We start from the raw sequence: 24,867 nt of genomic DNA on the forward strand, positions 1-24,867 counted from the left end.
TTTTTTTTTTTTGGAGACGGAGTCTCACTAAATTGTATTGTACAGGCTGGGCTTATACTTGTGATCCTCTTGCCTCGGCTTCCCAGAGTACTGGAATTACAGGTGTGTGCCGTTGCATGTGGCTGAAACATTTCTTTAAGGCATATAACAAGCGCTTAAAAGAAAGGCAGCCATGCTTCCAAAGGTGACCAGGAAAGAAATGCTGTGGTGGTAAGACCAAAATGGAGATTCTCAGACTCGACAGTGTTGAGTCATCCACTCTTACATTTGGATGTCTTATTTTTTGGTCTTTATTTTTCTGTCGGGGGATGGAAAGCTGTCCTGCGTTGTAGGCTCCCTGCACCTTCCACTAGGTGCCCAGTGACCCTCTCTCCCAGTCACCTGGAAGCAGCATTGCTGTGGTTGAGATCTGCTGACTGGAAGGGCAAAAGACCTTAACCTCCCCGGCGACAGCAGTCACCGGCTATTTCTTGTGTGGGCTCAGATGAGAAAGTGAGCCTTCTGAATCGGGTGATGGGGGGAGAGGTTCCTCCTGCTTGGTGCTCACTTGGCTTGAATGCCACGTAGAGTGGGGTGGAGCCAGGCAGCAGAGTACCCTGCTCCCGGTAGACGTAGATGGTGCAGGGTCCACTTCCTCCTAGGATTAGGCTTTTGCCATCGTTCCACATTTTCTTTCCTGTCCATCCTGGAGTCCGCGCCCCCAGGATAAAGCTGGTAACTTTGTCTGGCGGCTTCTTGTCCCACTTCTGGCTCCTGGATGGTGCCAAGGTCTCCCCTGAGCCTCTTCCATGAGGCCAGGCAATTGGGCATTTTGCCAGACAGCCGCCAGCAGTGTGCATCGCTGCTTTTCATAAGAAAAGGCGCCTGAGTCCCACTGCCAAAGCATGGAGCCATCTTGCCCATTAATCAGGATTTCAGGATTCTTGTAGCAATCTTAGCAACTGCCTGGCTAAAGCCCTACTCAATTTACCATCACCTGTCTGCTTTCAGAGCTGGCTGGTATCCACTGCCCTCACCCCAGGCTGGAAGGACTGTCCAGAGAACGGGGCAGGGCACTGCCCACAACCCTGTCCCACACTGGAGGGTTTTAGGGGCCAAGCCTTTGAGTTTCTCTGCAGACTAAAGAAACACTTGGTTAGAATTAGTGTTATTCTTATTATTGCTTCTGATTTTTCATTGTAAAAAATGAGAGGAAACTGGACCTGGATTCCTAATTTGCAGAGAATAGATTTGAGACCATAATTGGAGAGTGGGGCAGAGCCTACCCCATACCTGGGGCCTCCGGGGGCTCCTGAGCTGCCCCCAGCTGTCCCTTTACAGGAAGGGCTCAGGCCCGCCCCTTGCAGGCCACAGCACGTTGGCGCTGCTCCCTTGTAGCTGAGCCTGGTCACTACTCTGCTTCTGCCCCAGGGCAGGGGACCACTGTGTGTAGTGGCCTGTGGGCCCAGCCTCTTCCCCTGAAGGCAGCAATCATTGGCTCCCTTGCCTGACTTTTCCTGGAGAGTAAGGCTGACCCCGCAGGACTCTAGGAGAGGAAGGGGCCACTTTCAACCACTTGAGGGCAGGTGTTCTGGGCAGTGCTAGGTCCTGCAGCAGAGGAAACAACACATCATCTGCAACACAGAATCCACTCTGTCTCTGCCTGAGCAGAGGAGGCTTTGGCTGGAAAAGCCAGCCCACATGGCCCTCCTCTACTTCTCTCCCTCATTCCTAGCACACTGATGCCCCAGGATCTCAGGGCAAGCTGTGGGGTTTTGCTGATCTTCCCAGAGGTCCTACCCACAGCCATCTGGGAAACTGAAATTCTGAGCCTCTCCAGCAACCCAGGGAGGTCACTTCCCAGGCCTGCTCCTGTTGCAAAAACCTTTGGACAGTGCATTTTGAAGCTATTCCTGCAGGGAAGACCATGTGCTCAGCAACTTGGATACCCTATTAATTTGGAGAAGGGTTGCTGAATGCTAGGCAGGTCAGCCGGAATTAACATGTGTTTTGCTGAAAGAACAGAGTTGCCACCCACATCTTCATCCATGTCTGGGCAGGAGCTGTTCTGGAATTCTAAAGGGAAGGGAGGAGGGAGGGCAGTGAGTTGTCACCAGTCCTGTCTTGAGGGTTCTGATTTGCCTTTGAAGACCTAAGCTTCTTGGTTTGCTGGCAGACCATGTAGAGAGGCTGTGGCCACTGGTAGCACTAGGGTTAGCCGTAATGGCTGGCGCAGGTGACTCAGCAAGCTAGCCTTCCTACTCGCCGTTTTCCAGTGATAGAAGCAGGTTCACAGAAGCTGATCATAGGCGCAATCACTGTGCCAGGCTGTGGTTAAACAACTGGAAAGTGAACAGGCCTGGGCGTCCACTTCCCGCAGCTAGGACAGTCTCAGTAGTAACCATTGGCTGGCTGGCTGCTTACTACCAGGTTCCTGGGAGCAGGTAGTAGGCAGGGCTTTGTGAGCTGCAGGCTGGCTCCATCCTACCTTCACTCCCCACCAGGTTTGGAGGCCTGAAGCACATGCAGGGAATACCAGAATGCTCCAGTAACCTGAGGGGACAGCCTTTGCCAGATTCCCATTTGGCGCCCTACTCCCTCCCTGTTCCCTGAGTCTGGGAAGATGGGGAGTGGTCTGGAGGGGCCCATCCTGCCGCACGCACAATTGCTCTTTGCCTTCGCCTTCGGTCTTCACTTTTCTCCAGGAGCAGCCTGGGAGGGAACTGCGCTTTTAATTAGCCTGGCCGCTCTAAAGCTTGGGGAGGTGAATGCAGCGCCTTGCCTTTGGAACCTGCTGCCATTGGACACAATGTAGCTGTAGGAACGAAAACAAGAAAGAGAAAGGCCCACAGGCTCAGATTTTTAATTGGCACAGTCCTCACAGCCCTGCCCCGGTCTTCTGGCCCTCCCGGGGCTCTGTTTGGGCGGCTGGGTCTGGGCAGCCAGTGATGGAGCCTTTCACATCTTCAGACTGATTTAAGTGGACCTGTATAGATTCCTGCAGCCACACTGAAAGAGCGAGGCGCAATCACTGTGCCCAGAAACCCTGGGAAATTCATCAGCCACCTGCGAGTGGTGAATAGCGGGAGCTGCCGAGGGCTGGGCAAAGCTGCCTGGGCTTCAGTGGCCCCTCGGCCCTGCCTGCCACGGAGAAAAGATTTTTCTAAAGCTGCAATTAATTTTTTTACCCAGTGCATTGGAAGTTGCTTTCTTGCTTTCAGCTGGGTGAGCGCAATTCTTGATTCTATGATTTTCCTTTAACCTGAGCTGCAACAATTGATATTTCTCTCCAAACAAAGAGCCAGCTTTATTTCTTGTCAACCATCGAGGAAGGAACTTGTTTGTGTTTTGTGTCTTTTTGTCTTTTTCACTCTCTCTTTTTCTAAGATCCTCTCAAGCTAATAGTGAGAAAAGAGGCACATGTCAGTGATTCCGCCTGGACAGGTCCCCGATCCCTTCAGGAATGTCAGTTTTTCTTGCTTCCGTGAAAACACTAGAGGTCTCACTTAGCGAGGACAATGACAGAGATTAACAAGGGAAGGAGCACAGCTCAAACAAAGTAGAGAGGCAGTTGGTCTGCCTGTCAGGGTTGGATGCCACAATTCAAAGGGGTTCTCTAGACCGCCCCCACTCTGCTGGAACAGATACAGCAAATTGCTTGACTTCTACTTACAGACACAGTGAGAGTCAGTTTTAGGTACCCAAGAGAGGGGCCACCTTCTCTTCCTGGAGTTCACTGTCCTTTAGATGCTTTAGCATCCTTGAGCATTAGTTGCATGTGTACCTTTGTCTGTGGGAAGTGCTGACCCACAAGGACATCCAGTTCTTTGTACACTAGGGGACATTGCTGCCGGAGGGCATTAGCCAGGCGGGGTGTGGCTGCAGCTGAGTGGGGTCCCTGCAAGCCACCTGAGCACTGTCTGTTGAGGCACCAGGATGGCACCCACTGCTGGGCAGGTTCTGCTGTGAGAAGGGGATGCCGGGCTTGCAAAGGTGGTATCTTTACTGTCGCAGGCTGTCACAGTAAAGTCAGATCTCTGTCTCTTACCACCCCAGTTTTGAAGCTGGCAGGGCTGGCACGAGAGGAGACCTTTCCCTGGGGTTTTATCTAGACACTGGCACTGGTTTTCTCCTCTCCTTGTCTGGGATCCTAGACTCCTTAAGGTCTCCTGACTCGCTCGCATGGCAGATGGCTGACCGAGCTGCACCCATCGGTGAAGGGGTGTAAGACTAATGGACTCTCTGTGCCTGAGCCTGTCCTGCACCACCCCTGGCTGCGGTTGTAGTGAGCACCAGTCGGGCTCCAGTGTCTCCCTCCTTGAACATGCAGCCCAGTGACAGGGTGAGGAGCACATGCTGCTTCATTTGAGTGGAGCATGGCCTTAGGCTGCCCACTGTGCAGTTGAGTGACCTTTGCAGGCTCATGAGCCTCTTAAGGTCTCACTTTCCTCATCTGTAAGATAAGAATGCTGACCTTTGCCCCCTGAGGGTTCTGAAGGAGCCAATGAGCCATGGTGCACTTATTAGCTCCTAGTGCAGTGCCTGGCACGTAGGAGTGTTGAGTGTTGTTAACTCTCTGCCTGGAAGACAAAGTAAAGAAGGCACCTCTCTTTTTAGAGTCTTATTTCCCAAGTTCCCCTTGGGTCTGAGTGAATATGGACTGTAGCTGACGTCATAGTCCAGTAGCTCTTCTGTGCTAGTCACTTGCAAATGGGAAGTGAGGGACTTTTCCATATCATCAGATATGAATTGGGTTTAGCCAGAGGTCTCCTGGCCTCCTGAGGTGGGCATCTCCTGTCCTGCATGCTCCAGCACAGCACACCTCACCCACCTGAGGGTCATGGGGACTCAGTCACACTGGCACCAGCAGCATTGGTCATTGTAGGACTTGCAACACTTTGAAGTGACGCCGGAATAGTGGGGGGGGATGAAGAATGTGTGCTGTGTCTATGTGACATGTGTAAACAGACCCATGATCTAAGGGAGTGAAGCCTAGATCGGTCCCTCAGAAAGTTGCCAGGGACTTTCTGTGCAACCAAGTACCTGCATACTGTGCTCTTTTCTTTTCTGTTTTGTCTTCCTTTTGCCTCCTCCTGGGTGCTTGCAGCCTCCCTCCCCCCACACCTTTCATCACCTGGAGCAAGTGCCATAGGAATGGGCTGAGGTCTTCCTGGTGTTGGATCAGCAGGCAGCCCCCTGTGATGTATCTTAGGCTGGGCTGTTGTCTTGCTGGTGTTCTGTAGCAGGAAAGCCTTTCCTTTTCCTCTTTTTCTCCCTCTTGCACTTGGGACAGTGTTGGATGGTGGTTAGAACTTGGTCCTGGAGTCAGACTGATGGGATTCACGTCCTCCTACTTTGATCCTTTCTGTTCTCAGCAGGGTGCTGAGCTGTGGTGACAGTACTTCCCCTCCCATGGTTGAGGTGAGGGTTTGGTGGGCCTATTCCTTGAAGCTCAAGAATAGATGTTTGGTAAATGTTGGCTCCACATTTAAGGCTCCTCAGCTGCCAGGACATAAGAATAAACCTCCTAAAGCACCCTTTGTTCCTAGAACAAGGTAAGATTTTAGGGAATGGTGGACTGGTGGACTGGCGGTCCCTTCAACCCCATGAGTCAGTTTTTATTCAGGAAGCAATGTATAGGATTCAGAATGACTTAGGGGGCTCCAAGACGTGCACATTCCTTAGGGGCCACCTTGAGGCCCTTCTTGTCTCAGGCCTCCCCACCCTCTCCTGGGCTGAGGCATGGCTAGCATACAAACACCTGGGAGCTGCTGCCAGCAGGGATGTTGGGTGTTAGGTGAAAAGGGCTTGAGGCCATGCTGGGAAGTCCAAGGAAGCACTTGTGTAGACGGGTGGCCTGGGGACTCCCCTGAGCCCTGTATACGGCTCCAGTTGGTGAAGAGACCATGCCTGGGGGCCTTCAGCAGTTGTAATGGGGCATTTTGTGTGGTGTGCCCCTCCCCCTACCCCATGTATGGAGAATGCTGGGAATTGAACCCAGGGCCCTCACACTAAGTTACATCCCCAGTCTTTTTTCAATTTTTAAATTTTGAGACAGGGCCCTGCTAAGTTATCCAGGTTGGGATTTAAACTTGCAATCCTCCTACCTTAGCCTCCCAGAGTGCTGGAATTATAGGTGTGTACCTCCACGCCTGGTTTATGGTTGGAAATTTTTACCAAATGGCAGGCGAGGTTTGCTTGAGGCTGGCGGGGGAGGTGGCGGGGCAGACTCGGTTGGGTTTCTGCTGTCCTGAATCCGGATGTTTCTGGGAACAGTGCAGTGAAACATGATTAAAGTGCAGTCTTTGGATGCCAGATCCAGGTTTGGATCTGGCCCAGCCTCTTCCCTGTGCTGACAGTTTGCTTGGGCCAACCTTGGCCTCTTGGTGTGAGTAGGGAGGTGACAGGACCTGTCTCAAGGTAGACGAGTGGAGGTGAGAGGTTCACCCAGTTGGTGCTTTTCCTGTACATCTGTCTCAGGTGGGTTAACCAGGACTGAAAAACTTCTTGGACCTTCTGAGTGTCTGGGGATGCAGAGGTTCTTTGTAGATCCTGCCAGCTACTTAACAGCAATGAACAAAAGGGGGAAAAAATAGAAAGGGAAAAAATAAGCCTATCAGGAAATCCATAGTTATGTTGAGGTGTGTCCCTGGGAAAGTCAAAGCAACAGGGACCCACCCTCGCCAGCCCTTCCGGAGCCTATGGCCTCCAGGTCGGGGTCATGTTCTGCTGGATACACTGAGACCTTGACCTGAGGTTTCCACACACGCCCTCTCTTAATCTGCTCTATACAGTAGCCCCCAAGGTCAGCATCACTCTGACGTCATGATTCTGAGGGTGGAAATGACTTGCCCAAAACCAGTCAGCTGGACAGGGGCAGAACTCCACTCCTGTGCCTGCTTGGTGGCAGAGAACATGCTCTGGGCTCTGTCCTCTGTAGCTACTGGGGTTCTCCTATCACCTGCTGTGTCCTTGAACACAATAGCTCCTGGCCAGGAATCTTGCTTCCTGCTGTGGTCTTTGGTTTGTCCATCCTGGTCCTGATGGAGAATGCAGAACCCTCATACCTATCATCTATCCCAGCTGCCCAGGCACACTGCACTGGGGGTGCTGACTGTCGGCACCACATCATTTGGAGAGGTGTGACTTACACCAGTGAAAGGGAGGCCACCTCAGGAAGGGTGGCTGCAGGGCAAGAGCCAGGGTATCGCTCCACACCATCCCATACTAAGCAAGTGCTTTACTTGTCCCAGGTCTAACAGATCCTCCAGGGTTCAGGGGGCAACAGGATCCCATGCGTTTTGACTCTGCCACTCATTCTGGTCTCTGGGTGGGACCCGCTGAGCCGAGAGAAGCAGAATGTACCTAGGAATGTCCTGCCACACCTGCTAGCGGGCAATGTCCCTGGCTCTCTGCTCTGCCTGGGCACGCTGGGACATGTTGGCCAAGCCCCACTGGCTGCTGCCCCATGCTCACCCTCCACAGGACTCTGGTGGCTAGCAAGAGCCCCCATGGCATGCTGGGGATTTCTGCCCTCAGGGATGGTTGGGGGTGGGGTAAATAGGGTGCCTCACTCTTGTTTCCACCTGGGTGCAGCTGGGCACAAACCCTCTGAGCCCAGCACTGCTCATGAGCTCATTTCAGTCTCCTTACAACCCTTAAGGACAGTTGTAGTTCCCCATGTTACAAGTGGGGAAAGAGAAACTCAGCATAAGGCGCCCAAGGAAACACCAGTCCTGGTGTTGGAGTCTGGATTCCACCCCCAATAGATTGTTCAACTCTTCCTTCAACCACCCGGCCCTATTCTTCAAGGCATCAGTGTGCAGCCAGCAGACTGGCTGTCCAGAGAGATGGGCCAGAACCTCATGGGGTCCTACCAGCTAGCCTATGGCATGGGGACTCCAGGATGGAAGATGTGGGTTCCTCTGCTGGACAGAGGTGCCAGGGAGGCTTTGTGGGTGTGAATGGGCATTCTAGCTTGCCTGTGAGTATGCCAAGTTTCTTAAGGGAGAGAGAGGTTCATTTTGGGAGAGGGGGTCTTCTCCTGGAGAAGCCACCCATTGGAGAGAGAGCTCAGGGTCTCCAGTGGAGCCTGAGTGGAGGGGGAGGGCATGGATGAGCCGGGAACCGGGCTGCCAGGCTTCAGCGCACTGCAGGCCAACCCTCTGACCCTGGAGCAAGACATTTGCTCCTTGTTCTGAAGACTTGGAGAGTAGGGTGCTGGATCAGGTTCATGAACTGAGAGGCCATGGGGCATCTACAGAGATGTGCCCTGTGGGTCTGGAGCTTAAGATGTGATCTGGCCTGAAGATGGCTGCTTGGGGACACTGTGGCCAGTAGTACAGGTCTGGTTTGGATTTGGTGCCAGACTTTAAATCACATCCCAGCTGATATCCATGTAGCAGCCTCTCAGGGCAGGGTGGAGACACCTAGGGCTCATGCCCACAACTCTCACAGCAGAATTTTCCCAGGACACACCCAGCATGTGGCAGGCTGGAGCCAGAAGCCAGATGCTCTTGAAGAGTGTTTAGTTGCCTCCCATAGTTTGTAGACTGCTGTGAGGCTGGCAGGAGCAACCTTCAGGACTGCTCCTCAGGTTGGAGCCCCAGAGAAGGCAAGGTTTGCCTGAGGTTGCCCAGAGGTTCATTTAGACCTCACCTCTGACTTGATCCTGCTAACTGGAAAGAGCAGCCCATGAAGGGCTATGGAGGCTGTTGCTTCCGGAGTTTTTTGAGCTGAGGCCTATCAGGACAGACCAGTCAGGCAGTGCTGAGTTTCTGCAATGCTTGCCTGCCTTTTCTTCATGATTTATATTATACTGTTGACAGGAAAGAAGAGTCCCCCAAAGATATGACAGGTGAACTGGGTCTCCATCATCACATGTACCACAGCTGTAGACACCTAACCCACGTGTCCGTCTTCTGTGTGTGTGGCAGAGCACCCTTGTAGCCACCAAGACCGCTCGCAGGCACGAAGCCCATTCCCCTGGAATCATTTGTGACAAATGATCAGCCTCCTCTGCCCAGCCACACTTGGACTCTCTGGAGGAGGCAGGCACAGCTCAGCCTTAGGGGCCCCAGAAGCCCAGCGTTGTTTGTCCCAGAGCAAGAAACCTCAAACCACCTGGAGATGGGGGTGGGGAGGATAAAGTGGCCAGAGCACTGGAACCCTCAACAGCAGATATTTTCCAGGGATTTCCCTGCCCTCTGTTCTGAGAAAGACCCCACAGGCTGCATGGTTTACTGCACGTGGGTCAATCTGCATGGACTCGAGCACTGACTGTTCAGAGTCTGGCCCTTTTCTCCTGTTTTCTTGTCTCAAGCTTATATGAAACTTACATTTAATTTGGTGGTTAATTGTGGAAACTTAGGACTGGTAGGGTTTTTGTCTGCACAATTTTGCGAAGTAATTTTTCTAAAATGTACAAGCCTTGTTCCTATCAATAAGGAGAAAAGGAATGTTGGAGGAGAAACATCAAAGTGTTTTAATATAGATGAGAGATGAGAGGTGGTTTTTTTGGGGGGAGGGTAGGAGGGAGGTCACTACAAGTGACCATTTGAAGAAGATTTTGATCTTTTTTTTATTTCTAACTTAGTATGTCCCCACCTCTTAAAATAAATAGACCCATACACATAGTCATACATATTTCATTTTTGGGTAGTGCTTTCACATGATTGAAAACCAGAGCAATAGATAGAGCAAACACTCAACCGTATTTCTCTCTTCCCACTCAGGTTCATGGCTTTTTAAAAATACCATGTTTAAGGGCCGGGGATTTAGCTCAGTGGTTCTGCTGCCTGCTTTGCAAGCACAAGGACCTGAGTTCGATCCCCAGTACCAAAAAAAAACACTCAACCGTATTTCTCTCTTCCCACTCAGGTTCATGGCTTTTTAAAAATACCATGTTTAAGGGCCGGGGATTTAGCTCAGTGGTTCTGCTGCCTGCTTTGCAAGCACAAGGACCTGAGTTCGATCCCCAGTAACAAAAAAAAAAAAAAAATACTGCGTTAGCATTCTGCAACTATGACAAAAATGCATGATTATGATAAGTAGCTTATAAAGTGGGAAGTTTATTTTGGCTCATAGCTGTAGAGCGTGGTCACTTGGCCTGTTGCTTTGGGCCTATTGTAGCACACACAGTACGTCATGGTGGGACCGCGTGATAGAAGAGACCCATTCACCTCACAGTGGTATGAAGCAAAAGAGAGAAACAGGGAGGGACCAGCACCCAATATCCTCTTCAAGGGCAATGCCCCCCTCCAAGGGCAATGTCCCCCAGTGACCTGACTTCCTCCCACTTCCCAGAGGTGCTTCCCCCAGTAGTGCCATGGGCTGGGAACCAAGCCTTCCACACATGGGCCTTTCAGGGACACTCTAGAACTGCACTATAGCACCCTCCTCCTAGAGTTCCCATGTACAAATCCAGGAAAAGAGGAATTTCCATTATAGCTGTCTTCTTTCTTAAACAAAAGGTGGCAGGCTATATATGTACCTGTCTGCACCTTGCTTTCTTATATGATGAGCCTGCAGGTTTTTCTGTGGCAGAAGAGGGCTGCTTCCTTCCAGCTGCAGGCTTTAGTCACATGGATGGACTCCTTTTACCCAGGCCCCACTGATGCGCCCTTGAGCTCTGTCCAGTTTTCCTTGGCTGTGAGTTGCAGTGTGCACAAGTCCTCCAGACGTGGACAGCTAGGTCTCCTGTGGGGTACGTTTCTCTGGTAGTCTTGCTGGGTCACAGATGGTGGCAGAAGCCACTTTTGGCTGCATTTGAGGGGGTCTGTTTCCCACCACCACCTCAGTTGAGCCTGGCTGATCATTGGGTTTTTGCCCACTGGATAGGTAAAAAATGATTTCTCTGTGTCATTTTAATTTGCATTTTTCAAGTCTGTTGAGCATCTTTTCATATGTTTAAAGCCATTGTTCTTTTCATTTGTCTGTTTACAAAAGATGGAATTGTCTTTTTCTTTTCAATTGTTAGATTAATTTTACCTAAGCTATGAGTTACATGTATTTCTCGTTTGTTCTTTATTTTGTGACTGGTTTTGACATTTTTGAACTTTGTTGACATATAATCTACATGCCATACAAGTCACTCATTTAAAGCGCACAGTTTTGCAGATATACTATAAGCCACAAAATCATACGGCCTCACCACAGTCAATCTTAGAACATTTTTATCATTCCTAGAAGTGGCCTTGTAACTATTGACAGTCATTTCCCAGTCCCTGTTAATGACTGATTCTCAACCAAGCATTCCCTTTATTCTGGATTTTTCATAGAAACGGACTCACAGTAGTGGTCTTTTGTGTTTAGTGCCTTTCACTTTGTATAACACTTTCAAGAGTCATCCATGCTGTGTAGCATATGACAGTACTACACTCCTTTCCATGACTACAGTGTACTCTGTGGTGCAGATACACTGTGTTTTATTTAGCTGCCCACTGGCTCGTGGACTTTTGGCTTGTTTCTACATTTTGGATACCATGAGTAGTACTGCGGTGAAGGTTTGTGGATTTGTGCACGGGCATTTGTTTTCCTTTTTCTTGGGCATATACTTAGTATTGGAATTGCGGGATCTCATGATAACTCTGTGTTTAACATTTTGAGGAACTACTGAACTATTCTCCACAGTAACTATACCATTTTACTCTCCTCTCAGATGCTTTCAGCTTCTTTTTTCATGTCTGTTTTTATCAAGTTTATTGTTTCTTTTATAGCTTGGGATTTGGAGTTTTAGAAAGACCTTTCTATCTCAAGATTATAAAGAAATTCTCCTGTGTTTATTTCAAGTGCTTTTATAGTTTTATATTTTAGTCTTTGGTTATATGGAGCTTATCCTGTGTTACGGTGTGAATATGGAGCCAACCTCCCTAAAAAAAGTATGAATAGCCATTGATCTCAAGACCATGTGTTAAAAATCCATCTTTTCCTCTTTACTTTGAGATTCCATGTTTTTAATAAACTGAGTCTATTTTAGAGGATTCTCCTATTTCATTAGTCTCCTGTTTTATTAGTCTCTTTGCTGTGCTAATATATCCTTTTAATTATTGAGGCTTAAGGTATTTTTTTTTGTTTTGTTTTTTGGGTACCAGGGATCGAACATAGGACCTTGCACTTGTGAGTCACGTGCAGCGCCACAGAGCTAAATCACTAGCTGCCACAGCTGCCTCCCCCTCTTCCTCCTCTTCTTCTTTCTTTTTTCTTCTCCACCCCCCGCCTTTGATACCAGGACTCAAACTCGGGACCTTGTGCTTGCCAGGCAGGTATGGCGCTGCTGAGCTACATCCCCAGCCCTATAATAAATTTTATCATATTACATACTATGGGCTAGTCTGGTAGGTTTAGTTTTTCTTTATTTTTCTTTACAGAACTCTACTGACTAATCTAGCTTTTTATTTATTTTTTATTAAAAACTTGAAACAAAGCAGCTTGTCTTAAGATCATGGAGTTGAAGAGTACTTTGCCATTTTAGATTGGGATTTTATTGGACTTTTGAATTAATTTGGGGAGAACTGACACTTTTTCAGGTTAAATTCATGAAATAGGATGTCCATTTGTTCAGTCCCACTTTGCTGTTCCTTTAGGGTTTTCTTCTACCGGTTGTGTGAGTTCTTATACATTTACTCCTAGATACTGTGTCTTTTGTGTTGCTGGCCTGCTTCTTTCTTTTCAAAGCCTGTTTTTGTTAGAAAATAGGGCAGCTGAGTATACATTCTGTACCAAAGGCCAGGCTCCTAGACCGTGTGGCTGTCAGTGCTGTGTGCACCGGGAGCCATAGGTGTACCCTCCCGCTCAAGCGTGGAGGGCTAGAGAGTGGGGAAGTAGGCGCTCAGGTTGGCCAGCACCCTCCACACATGGGCTTAATTCGTTTAATCCTCCAAACAAGTCTGGGGCTCTAATAAGAGCCTGGTATGAGTGAGAAACTGAGGCTCAGAAGTTGAATGATGTGCCAAGGTCCTGGTGGGCCCGTAAGCTGGGATTCTAGCTCAGGCCTGCCCAGCCTTGTGCACCTCATATCCAGCCTGAGGGCTGCATGCTCTCTTGAGCATGGCCTGGGAGTTAAAAGATCTGATTGCACATCTGCTAGCTATTCGATTTGGGACAAGTCTCATCTTCTCCCATATCCTCAGTTTGCCCATCTGGAAAATGAGGTGGTTAAACCAGGTAATGATTTATTCTCTTTCCCAATAAGCATTTCCTTTCTCTGGGCGTCCCCATGGAAGGCAGTATCTGGAATGGAGACATAGGCCCCTGGCTTGAAGATGAGAAGGCCCCAGGGCTCAGCAGTCCTGATAATGACTCCAGGGACACCGAGATCCAGGCAGCTAAACTCAGCCCCTTCTAGGTCGTGGGACTCAACTCTCTGCCCCTCCGTGTTGCTACAGAAGCCTCCTCCTGACAGCCTGCCGGCCGTGCTACCCTAAAATCTATGGGCACAGGCAGCGTTAGCTTTGGCTCCCCTCCAGAACCCTGTGTGCTTTGGAAAGGTCCCTTGACTTTTGTTAGGCAAAGACTTCTCTTCACACCAAGCTGTGAGCGAAGTAGTTTCACAAGCCCCGTCCTGAGTGTGTGCTGGCCAGAACGCACACCACAGAAACAAAATGTTTGTTTTCCAGTTGTGAGAGTGCCAGGAAGCCCTTTGGCTTTGGCTTCCACACCCTCAGTGTTCAGGCAGACCATCTGCCATCCAGGGCCTGGTGCAGAAACAATGTCCGCCACCCCTGGCTGTGGGGCACCGTGGCAGAGGAGGTTGGTCGCTGGCTGACTGCCATTCCATGGACTATGGGAGTCGGGGCCTCCGAGGCCTGTAGCATCCACCGCCCCCAAGGGTGTAGGCCCAGGAGCCCGAGCCAGTCCCAGAGCCTGTCGGTGGGATGCAGGGTCAGGGTTCTCTGTGCGCCTGGGAGGATGACAGAGTACACCTAGGAATTAAAGGCCTGCTTCTAAAGAGAGGATACAAGGCTGAGTGTAGTGGATGAGGAGGACTTTGCAGGAAAGAAGCAGACATGGGGCTGGATGGCCTAAGCACTGGCAGTGGAGGGAAGTTCACATGGCTAAGGTTTACTGCAGAAGGAGCCAGAGCACACGGGGGCAGAAATGGGCCTGTGTGGAAGATTTGGTCCATTGAACACCATTTCAGGATCACTTTACAAATCCCGTCAACTGAATTGAGTTTTGGGGGCCCATTATGAAAAGCCTCCCTTTCCTGGAAGCCCACTGGATTACCAGTGACAGCAGAGAGTGTCCCAGGTCTTGGCACAGAGGTGGCAAGCTGGACCTGCCAGCCCTTTGTCTGGTTTTTGGAAGCCCGGGAATGACCACTTCCAGCTTCCAGGGCCATAGGTCATTTTTCTCATAGTCTTTGTCTCCAACTGGGCCCGCCCTCAAAGTTCCCAGAGGTAGGACCACACTGTACACGTGATGTGATGAGAAGGGTACCCAGTGCAGCCTAGGGGTCCCAAGAGAGAGCAAATCAAGAGCAAGCAAGGCCAAAGGACAGCTGTGGTGGGGCATCCTTGAGAGGGAGCCCGGAGGTGGGTGTTCTTCCCAGGATGACTCTTAGAGTAGCCTGGCCTTGTAGGCACACAACATACCTGGCTCTGGCACCACCTGGGCCTCGCAGAACTAGAGGTGATGTCAGAGATTTGGGGCAGAGTTTCCTCTTCCTCCATTTCCGTGTCTGTGAGAAGGGACAAATGGTCCTGCCCTGTGAGCCTACCCAGCCTGAGCTGTGACAGTCCCTCTATAGTCTGTCCTCCACCCACGTGGCTCCTGGGAGAGGGCCACAATCCTCCCAGCATGTGTGTTAGCTTCTATAGAGGTGAGTTTAGGAAGCAGGGGCACAGAAAGGAAGGCAGGGCCAACCTTCCACCTGGCAGGTTTTACTGCCTCCCACTGGGCCTTTTGCTTGTAGAAACTGTGATCTGGGTAGAGCCTGGAGTATCCAGTACCAAATCAGCAGAGCTGCCTGGGCTCTGGAGCCCCTCCAAACCCTTAGTTCCTATTTTCCGGCCTTGGCAACAGGTTTCCCTCTCTGGGTTTTGTAGCTGGCATTTCCCTTAGTGCTGAGGGTAAGGACACAGTTCAGACTTTCAAGGGCCCAGACGTGAACACTGCCCAGAAATGGGCTGAGTGGTATGCTGTCCCTTTATAGAGTGGGCCCCAGCATGGACCTGGGTGAGCACATGACCCCCTCATCTTGGACATTGGTTCCAGCTCTGGCAGATGTGAAGACAAGCTGCCTAGAGGGACCAGCCTGCAGGGCCTGGGCAGACGGCACCCAGGAAGGCACGGCCTGCACGCTGCCTATGCTCTTGTCTGTCTAGTACTTGTCTGACACCAGACCCACCCTGAGGCAGGGCAGCCTTGCAGCAAAGAAACCCCTCCCTTGACCTCTCTGACCCCAGGGCAGGGGCGGCAGCTTCCTGTGTGAGGCAGTACATCCTTCATACAAAATTCAGATTCACCGAAAATATGTTTGTGCCTTTCTTCTTTTCAGAGATAGTTGCAGGGGAGGGGAGCCAACAACAACCCTGAAACCACATGCTTTGCTGTCTTGGTTGTTTCCATGCCAGCTGCAGCACAAATGAGACTTAAAACATTTCCAGGCTTTCGGCTATCCATTCTCATGACCTACTGTTTTCTTGATACTCGGACAGCTCTGTTCTCCTGCAAGTGTCTGTTTGGGGAGGAAATGCCTCGTTCAGGCAGAGCCTAAGGCCAGGCTGACTACCCTTTCTTGTGGGCTGATTTCATGTCTGGGTTTCTACAGTGATTTGAGGTGGATCTCTAAAGCCCACGAGACAAAGAAGTCCATACAATTGGACTAGGGAGGTGGCATTGAAGAGAAGCACATATGCCAGCCTTGAACACCAGTGGCCACAGAAGGAGTGGGGACTTGTTTGAAAGGGAAGAACACATACCCCTGGGGAGATAGCCTGTCAGTCATGTGCTGAGAGGAAGTCTCATGTGGGCCCTGTGTTTACGGCACCAGTTTCTCAAGGTGCAGTGTCCCCAGCAACCGTGACTCCCGAGAGACACGAGGCAGGACTCCTGAACGGTAGCTCTGACGAGCAGGTGTAATGTACCCCATGTTAGCACAGAATGCCTTGCCTGATGTCTTCTGTCGGGTCCTCAGGAACAAAGCTGGAACTGGGAGTTGTTGGCCAATGGTTGATGGAGGGAAACTCCTAAGAGGAACTCATGGGGCGGACGGGGAACACTACGGGACACGGAGGTGGGTGCAACAGAAGTTGGGCCTTGGTCTGGTGCCTGGGGAGTGTGGCTGGCCTGATCCAGCCCATAGTGAAGCTTGACCTCCCAGGCTTTCCAGCCCAGAGCAGGTCTGGAAGGGGCAACTGTGAGCTGTCAGAAGCCAACAGAGTGGGGTTTTCGGGGAGCCACTAGTACCCAGTTTATGCTCTTTGTTCCTATATTCCATAAGCAGCCCAGTAAGCAATACTTCCTGTTTCTCCAGGAAACAGAAAGTGAGTCTGGAGGAGCCGTCCCTTGGACTCCAGAGACCATATTCCTCACCCTCTTCTCAAGGCCATGTGTTCAGGGAATGAGAAGAACTCTGTTAGGAGAAACCAGTACCCAGGGGAGTTGTATCATCTGCTCTCAGACACATCTCTGCTGGCCTGTCCTTGTTCTCGGACAGCTGCTTCTGTGTGTGGGGACAGGACTCCTGGATTTGGGGACCACTTGGCACCCAAGCAGTATTTCTTGGGTGAACCCTGCAGTTTCCCCCTGCTCCACACAGGCCTCATCCCTGGGCCACTGTTGGTGACCCATTCTGTTTAGTAGCTGTGGGGATCTTGCTGGAGTCTTGTCTACAGCCTCACTCTGCCGCCCAGGGAACAGTAGCACCAACCAGCAGAAGGGAGGGAGCAGGTGAGGCCATGCAGGGCCGTGGCCGTGTATGGGAAGCAAAGGTGGGCTGAGTGTCTCCTGACCTAATATGTTTGGAGGTGAGGGGTTCAGCTTTCAGCTTGTACCTGGAAAGCAAAGACCAGGCGCCTTTGTCTCTGTGCCTGTAGCCCAGCCACCCAGGAAGGTATTGAAGTAGATACCTACACAGAAAGGCTCTGCAGAAGAGGGACCACTGCTTCTGGCTGGGAAGCCGTGGGACAGCTTGTTGGGGTGGGCATCGAGGGAGCGGCTGTGGCCTCTGCCCTGGCTGATGAGCTGAGCGGCTCTGGTGGGAAAACCTTGATATACAAGGGCTTCAATCTTCAGTCACCCCCTGCAGCGGGCTGCTGTCATCTGCCTCCTACAGACTCTAGGATTGGGATCATTGCCTCTGTCCACTATCCTGAGGCCACATGGACAGTTTGTTACCCGGGCATGTCTCTACCTGAGTAGGCAGCCCATCCCTGGGCCAGGGCTGGGGCTCAGGGGAACAGAAGTTGGCAAATGTTCTAGAGCAGCAGTTTCACCTTGGAATGATGTATTCATGCGATGCTTTGAACTTCGCTGTTCCTGGACGTTTTTGAGGGCACACAGGCCTCCAGGCCTCCAACAGGCCCATGCAGTGCTCTTTGTGGGAACTGTCTCAGCTGCTAGGAGAGGCTGGGTGGGACTCTGCCTGAGGGTGTGGTGGCCCAAGCAGCTGCTGGCCTGGGTGTGAATTCACTCGGTGTCTGCAGAGTAGGCTTACCTGGCCAGGAGCTCTAGGTAGAGCTACATCTACCCTATTGTGGCAGCCACATTCCTCCCTGGCAGGTGGGATGTACCACCAGCTGGGGCATTCAGTGATGGTGCCTGGTTTTAGCTGTGGCTGAAATAGCTGAGTTTTGAGTCAACAGAGTTTTCAAGGTGACACCTGGATTCATAGCCAAGAAACAGGTGCCTTTGAGGGCTGTATTGGGTGTGGGGGGAGTGCAGAGCAGCACCCTGTGATTTGCTTTTGACCGAATTCACCACCTAAATCTTGTAGCTTCTTGCCTTGCTACAAAGCAAAAAAGGACCCAATTATTCCAGACAGTTGGGGCCAGGGTGGCCTTGGGGTGCTCCTGGCCAGGTCCAATTCATGCAGGCCCCACCCTCATGAGCTAATCCCCACCCAAAGGCCCACCCTTAATACTGTTGCATTGAGGATTAAGCATCAACATATGAATTTGAGGGGACACACATATTCAGACCTCCTATGCCATCCCATTGACCATAAGTCAGGACCTACCCACTGTGCCTTACATCATTTTCCAGGCAGGATCAGGCAGGATAGATGACTCCAGCAGGAATGCCAAGGTGAGCATGGCCTCAAGCACTGAGCACAGAGTGCTTTCTGTTCAGGGCTAACCCTAGCTCCCCTTTCCTTGTTTCTATCTCACGGAGAACAAGGGCACTAAACAGACATGGCCATACCCAAGGACTCTTGGCAGCAGTGCCTGTCACCACCCAGAAGCTAGTCAGTGTGTTACTCGAGACACGGGCATTATTTATCCTTACGCACCTGTGCAGGCAGAGAACAGACAGCCAGGATGGGAAAGGGCAGGTCTGGCTCCTTGGGCTCATGAGTCCTGACTCTATTCGGGCAGCCTGGGCCAGGGACACCCCTTGGGCTGGTCCCTCCTCCCCCTTTCCCTCTGTTCTGCATAGGCTGCTCAAGAGAGTGGCCGAGGGACAGAAGGGGCCACAGAGACCCTTCCCAGGCATCCAGGGCCTGTGCCTTGCCAGGTGTCAGGTTTGCCTTTGGGAACTGCTGACCCGGGAGTGTTGCTGTGGTGGGGGAAAGAATGTGCTTTGTGTACACGGGGTGCATCGAGTCCCAGCACAGCCCAGGGTGGGACCTACAGGTGGCTTTGGGGCCTGAGCCACCATCTCTGGGTGGCCTAGCCCCTCTCTCCTAGATCCTGGTGCTCAGTCCCCCAGCACTGCAACCTTCCCCTTTCTCATGCAGTCCCAAGAACAGCAAACCCATCGGAGGAGCTCCCTCTGTGGAGTGTTCAGGAACAGTGAGTGTGACCCTGGCAGGTACAGCCACCTTCCTCCAGAGAGGAAGCCTATTCCAGCAGCTCATTTGCCATGACAGCCAGCGGTCATCTTTATTTCAAAGCAACATGCACACTACAGCCTTTGAAAGGATCAGGGCCCTTGGGACAGATCTGTGATCACAGAATTGGCAAGCAGGTAGCATGAAAGACGGCGGGTGCAGAGAAAACAAAGCTTGTAGTTCCTCTCCTTGCCTCTGTGTACCGCTCTTCCTCATCATGATGTCTGGGGCTAGGCCTGGGCCACGAGCTCCCCCACTGCCATAGCTTTGTCATGTCTGCTGCTACACCAAGCATGTCTCTGGGGAGAAGCGGGCCCAAATTCGTCTGCCTTGAAAGCTGTGATGTAGCCGCACCCACCTGTGCACCAGGTCAGGTCTGCACCCTCTGGTGAGTGGCTCCAAGCAGGACTGACCTGCACAGACTTGGAGCTGTATCCAACCGGCAGCTGCTGCTGCACACAGGGCATTGTTGGTAAGCAGGGAAGCTCTTGTACAGCCATGCTCCCTCTCTGGGGCCTCCAGTCATGGCCTCTTTCACATGAGGCCACCAAGGTCCCCAGCTGGCAAGCACCAGAGACAACTTGGATCCTGGCGCTCCTCTGGCGTGTCAGTGGGGATCCCCCCTCCCACATAGTGTCTGTGGAAGGCCTGAGCCATAGCCCTTAGAGGCTCGGCATCTCTGTCTCCAGAAAGGGCCTAGAATTCAGAGAGCTGCCTCCCTGGATAGTTCTGACATGCACCAGGCCTTGGACATTGCACACACAGGAACACACGTATAAACCCAGCCTGTCTCACTCTGGCCAGTCATGGGAAGTGGGTGGGGTAGGCCCTGTGGCCATACAGCAGTATGGCCTGGGGATGTTTCCCTTAAACTCAGGCCCCTTCTCACAGGGACACCGCTGCCCTGTTTTGTGCAATGGCTGTATAGACATGTCTAAAACTACATACTGTATTTCAGCATCCTTGCAGGGGACTTGTTACTCTTTCTGTTTTAAGAATGCCTGACAGTGACTAGAAATATTTATGTAAGCTTTAGGGGTGTAGCTCAGTGGTAGAGCATGTGTTTAACATATGTAAGCACCCCTCACGTATTCATGTTGCTGAGTTTTTGCACATATCTTAAATGGCCCTCTTCAAATAAAAATTATAGTACATTTGGATGGGCTTGCTTGAGTTCTCTATCCTTAAATTCAGCCAATCTTGAATTGAAAAAAAAAATTAATACTGAACTGTAAACTTCTTTTTCTTGTCACTGTTCCCTCAATACTATAGTATAACAGCCATTTCCATAGCATTTACATTGCCATAGGTATAGTAAGTAACCCAGAGATGATTTGAAGGATGTGAGACTGTGCATGGGCTGGTTATATGCAAAGGCTGAACCAGTCCCAAATATGGAGGCACACTGTAGCGGTGTTGCTGCATTGAAGGTCGTCTTTGTGAGAGGCATACGGACAGTATTGTGGGTCTCTTCCATTGCAGCCTCCCAAGCTCGGTATTTACCTTCTGGCTCTTAGACAGTTAAGTAGGTGAGTAGCTGAATTTTGCATTTCTTTACTAGCACAGAGCGTTCACTGGCCAGCAGTGTTTATGAGTGCAATCTGGCAGACCAAGTACCAGCAAGGCTTTGGCTTGGCTTTGTGGGGTGCACGGTCCCATGGTTTCAGCAGGGAGTGTCGCCCTTTTGGTAACCTGTGTCTGCCCTTCCACAGAACTGTCAGACCTTCAGCAGCCTCAGCTGCCTGAGCACGGGGATGGAGGACTACAGCCCCCAGAGCTCCTTCGCTGTCCACACCAGCAGCACCCGGTCCTGGGCCACCTTGCTTTCAGCCTCCAGCCCGGGGGGCAGGACCCCTGCTGGGACCCCAGTCCCTGAGCCTTTTCCCCCTTCCTTTGACGACCGCCTCACCTGCCAGGAGGACCTGTCCTGTGAGGAATCAGATGGCTGCACCCTGGACGAGGATTGTGGCAGAAAGCGGGAGCTGGCCCCACCCTGGAGGGACTGCGGGGCCCCTGGGAACGGCTTCTGCTCTCTGGATGGCGAGTTGGACATTGAGCAGATAGAGAATAACTGAGGGGCTGGTGCCCAGGCCCAGGGTGGGAGTACTTCCCTCTGGGCCCTCTGTGGACACTGGTAGGGGAACCCAGCCCCTTCCTGGGAGGTCCCAGGGAAGAGCTCTCTGGCTCTGTGAAGGCTTGCCTGGCCGTGCCCCACAGTGGGACGTCGGTCTCTCACCAGCCGTCAAGCACATCAGCCAGCAGGTCCATGGAACTACTGTAGCCCACACAGCAGCTTTTTGGTTTTCTTTTTGCCTTGTTCCTTGTGGGATGTTGGGCAGTTATTCCCGGCAGGGCTAGGCCCACACTGGACCCCCCAGGTGGGGATGCGGGGAGGCTCAGGGCTGGGGCCAGGTCCGTTGGGCCATGTCTGAGCTCTGCTTGGCCTCGCTCAGGTTCACTCTGGGAGTCGGCCCCAGTTTCTCACTCATTTTATTCTGTGCCTTCTTTCCCAGGTCTCCCTGCTCTGAGGAAGGTTCAGGGGACACTCCTGTAGTAACACCAGAACCGTTTGGCCTTAATCCCACGTGGAGGCGCTGGTGCCCCTGAGGGTAAGCCTAGGTCTAGACTCCAGATGCCAGGGAAGACTCGGTGCTTGTTAGAGGCCATCCACATTGGGTAGAAATTTGGTGGATCTGTTGGCTGAAAGGCAGATCCTCTTCCCTCTCCAGGGTCATGGAGTGCCTGCTCCGCGCTCTGCCCCTTCAGGGGCTGCCTTGGCTGCTTGGTGATGGCAGCCATATATTCACAGCTCCCCAGTCCCTGAGTCATGAACTTGGTGGACTCGAGTGAGTGAGGTGTTGTGACAAGAGGGTGACTTCTTAAAAGTGCCCTCAGGAGACAGGAACACGAGCAGGTGCACAAATCCAGACCCTGTGCAGGTTTCAGTGGTGAAGGATGTCTGGGTCTGTTCTTGGGGGCCAGGGAGGGCCTTCAAGCCCCCTGCAGTGTCCCCAGCACATTCTCCAGTGTTCACAGGCACCCAAGCTTTAGTCAAAGTGCACTGACCCCTGCAAGAGTTGCAGTCCCGTCTGCTGAGGGAGCCAGTCCTAGGAGCTGCCTTCCCAAGGTAGCCCCAGCACCAGCATGGCCTGACTCGCACCTACACCCTTCCCGGCTCCTCTCCCCTGGCACAGCCCATCCCTCGGGATATGTGCTTAGGAGCCCCAGTCCACCTCTCACATACGTCACAGTCCTCCACGCTCTGGGAATCTGGCTTTTAGCAACTTGGCATTTTCTACAGACGATAGCAAGTGGGCTGGCTTTCGAGTGAGTGGCTCATTTTCCCATAAGGCTAAAAATCTCTGGTGTATTCTGTGTTTGCTGACCTGTGATAGGACAGTCACTTTGCTTTTGCTTCCCTTCCACAGACCAGTGGATGCCTCACAGTTTAAGTCCAGATGTGTATCACTTTTCTTCAGAAAGACCTTGGTTGGAAAACTGTCTAAACCTTTACTTTTTACATCAAAGGGGTAGTGGCTGTGGTTTTGATTTGTAGGTGATGTTTCTTTCAACTCAGCTATAAGGTGTTTGCAGGAAGCCCATCTCCCCGGGAGAGGCCAACATAATGAGGATGCCCAGCACATCCTGTGGTGGAGACCCAGCTCACCTCAGTTTGCTGTGGCTCCTGTCAGAGGTCTGAGAAGCCAAAGCAGAGTGCAGGCAGCTCTGGGTGGACAGAGGCATGGTGCCTCATCCCTGCCTGCTAATGGTGGAGGCCCTGTCTTCTCAGAACAAGTGTGGAGGAGGAGGAGGAGGAGGAGGAGGGTAGCAGAGAGGATGTGGTGAGCACATGCCAGTGCCTTCTTCCCAGAAAACCAGGATGGGGTTTCTGGTACCTGGTGTAGCCATACCGAGAGTGGTGACAGTGGGAGCGCAGACCTTCCTATGGAAGGCAGAGGTAGGATTCCACCTGGTCCCCTCTGCAGGGCCAGCTAAGGCCAAGGCATGGAGCAGCCACCAGCTTCCTCTCCTTAGGGCCAGGGTAGGAGGCACCTGCTGGCAGGTGTGTCACACAGCTGTAGTGAGGGGAGCTCACTGAGTCACAGCCTTGTCCTCCTCACCTCCCCAGTCAGTCCCAGGGTCTAGGAAGCCCAGCCCCAGGGTATTAAGGACAGAAATGCTCCAGGCCCACAGAGGGTTTGGCCCTTTCCAGCCTCACAAGCCCATCTTAACTGTTCCCACCCCACCAAAGCTCCTAGCCCAGGCACACGGCAGCAGCAATTGAGGGATAAGATGGTAGTGTCCTTTCTGGTTATACAAAGAAATGACCTCCAGTTCACTGTGTTTCTCTTTTGATTGGCCAAAGCGGGCCCCATGTAGGAGGTGTCCTGCTGACTTTTCCGCAGCCACACTGTTCTGTACTACACCCTGCTCGCCCGAGGACTCTCTTGGTGCTGTTGGGCAGGAAGAGCACCCAGAAGGCTCCCTCTGGTCCCTTCATGGTTTTCCCATGGGCAGTGGGCAGGTGGGCTCACCCTCACCCGCATGGTGGCCTCAGCTGGTGGCAGCAATAGGAGCCTTGCTTTTTTAGGCCACACATGAGTTCTGCCCTGGATGGAGGCTGAGAAAAGTGTAGGCCTTGGAGAGTAGGCTGAGCCAGGCCAGCTGCCTGCCTGGAGGCCTGGAAGGATGAGAATAAAGTAGGAAGAAGGGTTTCCTGACACATGGTAACCCCATTCACTCCAGAAGCTGCTGGACTGACAAGTCTGCCTAGGTGCCCAGGCCTGTGTCAGGGCTGCGTCTTAAACCTTTACTTTACTGCAAACTTTCTTGCCTTATTCATGGGCTGTGGAGGCCAGAGCCTGGCCCAGAGCCCGAGCAGACTCACATCCAGGCCCCAGGGAGCTTGTTCCTATCATACATAGGGATTTTCATTCTCAGAAAGCCTTACCTTTCAATGAAACTTTTGTATCAGGAAAGTTTTTTAATTTGTACGCTGAATGAAAAATCTAAGAAAAGGAAAAGGCCACATAAAAATGAAAACCCATTTCCAGATGGGGCTCCTAGTGCAGATGAGTGTGATGCTGTGAAACTGCCAAGGCATTTAGGGCACTGCCTGCCTGAGCAAGCACACCCCTAGGTCCTGTGGACATGGGGGTGGTCAGCTGAACACCGGGCTCCGGGAGCCCTGCCTAAGCACTCTGCCCACGGAGGCCCACACACTGCTGATCAAACCCCTCCCGCTGGTGCCAGAGGAGACCATTCTTCTTAGAGACGACAAAGGTGGTTTTAACAAGTCGCAGCCTAAAGTGGAGCTCTCGTAGCCTAGGTAGGATAGTCTGACCTTCTAGCATAGTTTTGTTGGCAAATGAGTTGAGTTGTCAGTGCGTGGGGGTGATGTCGGGGCTTGGGGGACAGATAGCACGCAGACCGCACTAGGGCCCATGTATTTCTCCCACCCATGTGCCGTCATGTTGCAGGGCTTCAGGAATCGTGGTAGCCGGGTGGTCCTGGGCCATGTCCTTGCTAGGGCAAAGCAGACTGCACACAGAGGCACTGCATCTGTCCTCCTGTTTCCCTCCACACCCTGCCCTCCCACGCAGGCCATGACTGTCTTGCACTAGAGCTGCTCTAGTCTCAGGAATTTGCTTGTTACTTTTACTGTGTAAATAAAGCTTCCTGGCTCAACATTCAACTGCTGAGGTCTGGCTGTGTGGCTTCTGTTGGCTGTGGTGAACCGGCAGGTCCTTCTCTCCTCTGCCCTCTCGGCTGGGAGACACACAGACCTCAGAGTCTGTTGCACAGAGCAGTAGATGGGCTTCTCCACAGGAGGAGCTGTGGGAGGAGCTGTGGGAATGGCTGTGGCTTTGGGGAGCCTCCTAGAGGCAGGCAGG

The 24,867-nt window shown here is 52.0% G+C and overlaps 1 protein-coding gene across 2 annotated transcripts in view; it reads left to right on the top strand.

The window, feature by feature from the left end:
• Positions 1 to 24,668, top strand: part of Fam53b (family with sequence similarity 53 member B) — an 81,748-nt gene extending 57,080 nt beyond the window's left edge. Inside the window, exons 4-5 of one of the 2 annotated variants that reach the window (XM_033761367.1) lie at positions 20,686 to 21,013; positions 21,487 to 24,668. In XM_033761367.1, coding sequence (XP_033617258.1) covers positions 20,686 to 21,013; positions 21,487 to 21,527 — 369 coding nt within the window. In that variant the 3' untranslated portion in view covers positions 21,528 to 24,668. Of the gene's footprint in view, positions 1 to 20,685 lie in introns of both variants that reach the window. The other variant, XM_033761368.1, reaches the window with a different exon arrangement.
• The last annotated feature ends 199 nt before the right edge of the window (positions 24,669 to 24,867 follow it).

The sequence above is a fragment of the Fukomys damarensis genome, unplaced genomic scaffold (genome assembly GCF_012274545.1).
Source record: "Fukomys damarensis isolate Sample0158 unplaced genomic scaffold, DMR_v1.0_HiC HiC_scaffold_8, whole genome shotgun sequence".
NCBI classification, from domain to species: domain Eukaryota; kingdom Metazoa; phylum Chordata; class Mammalia; order Rodentia; family Bathyergidae; genus Fukomys; species Fukomys damarensis.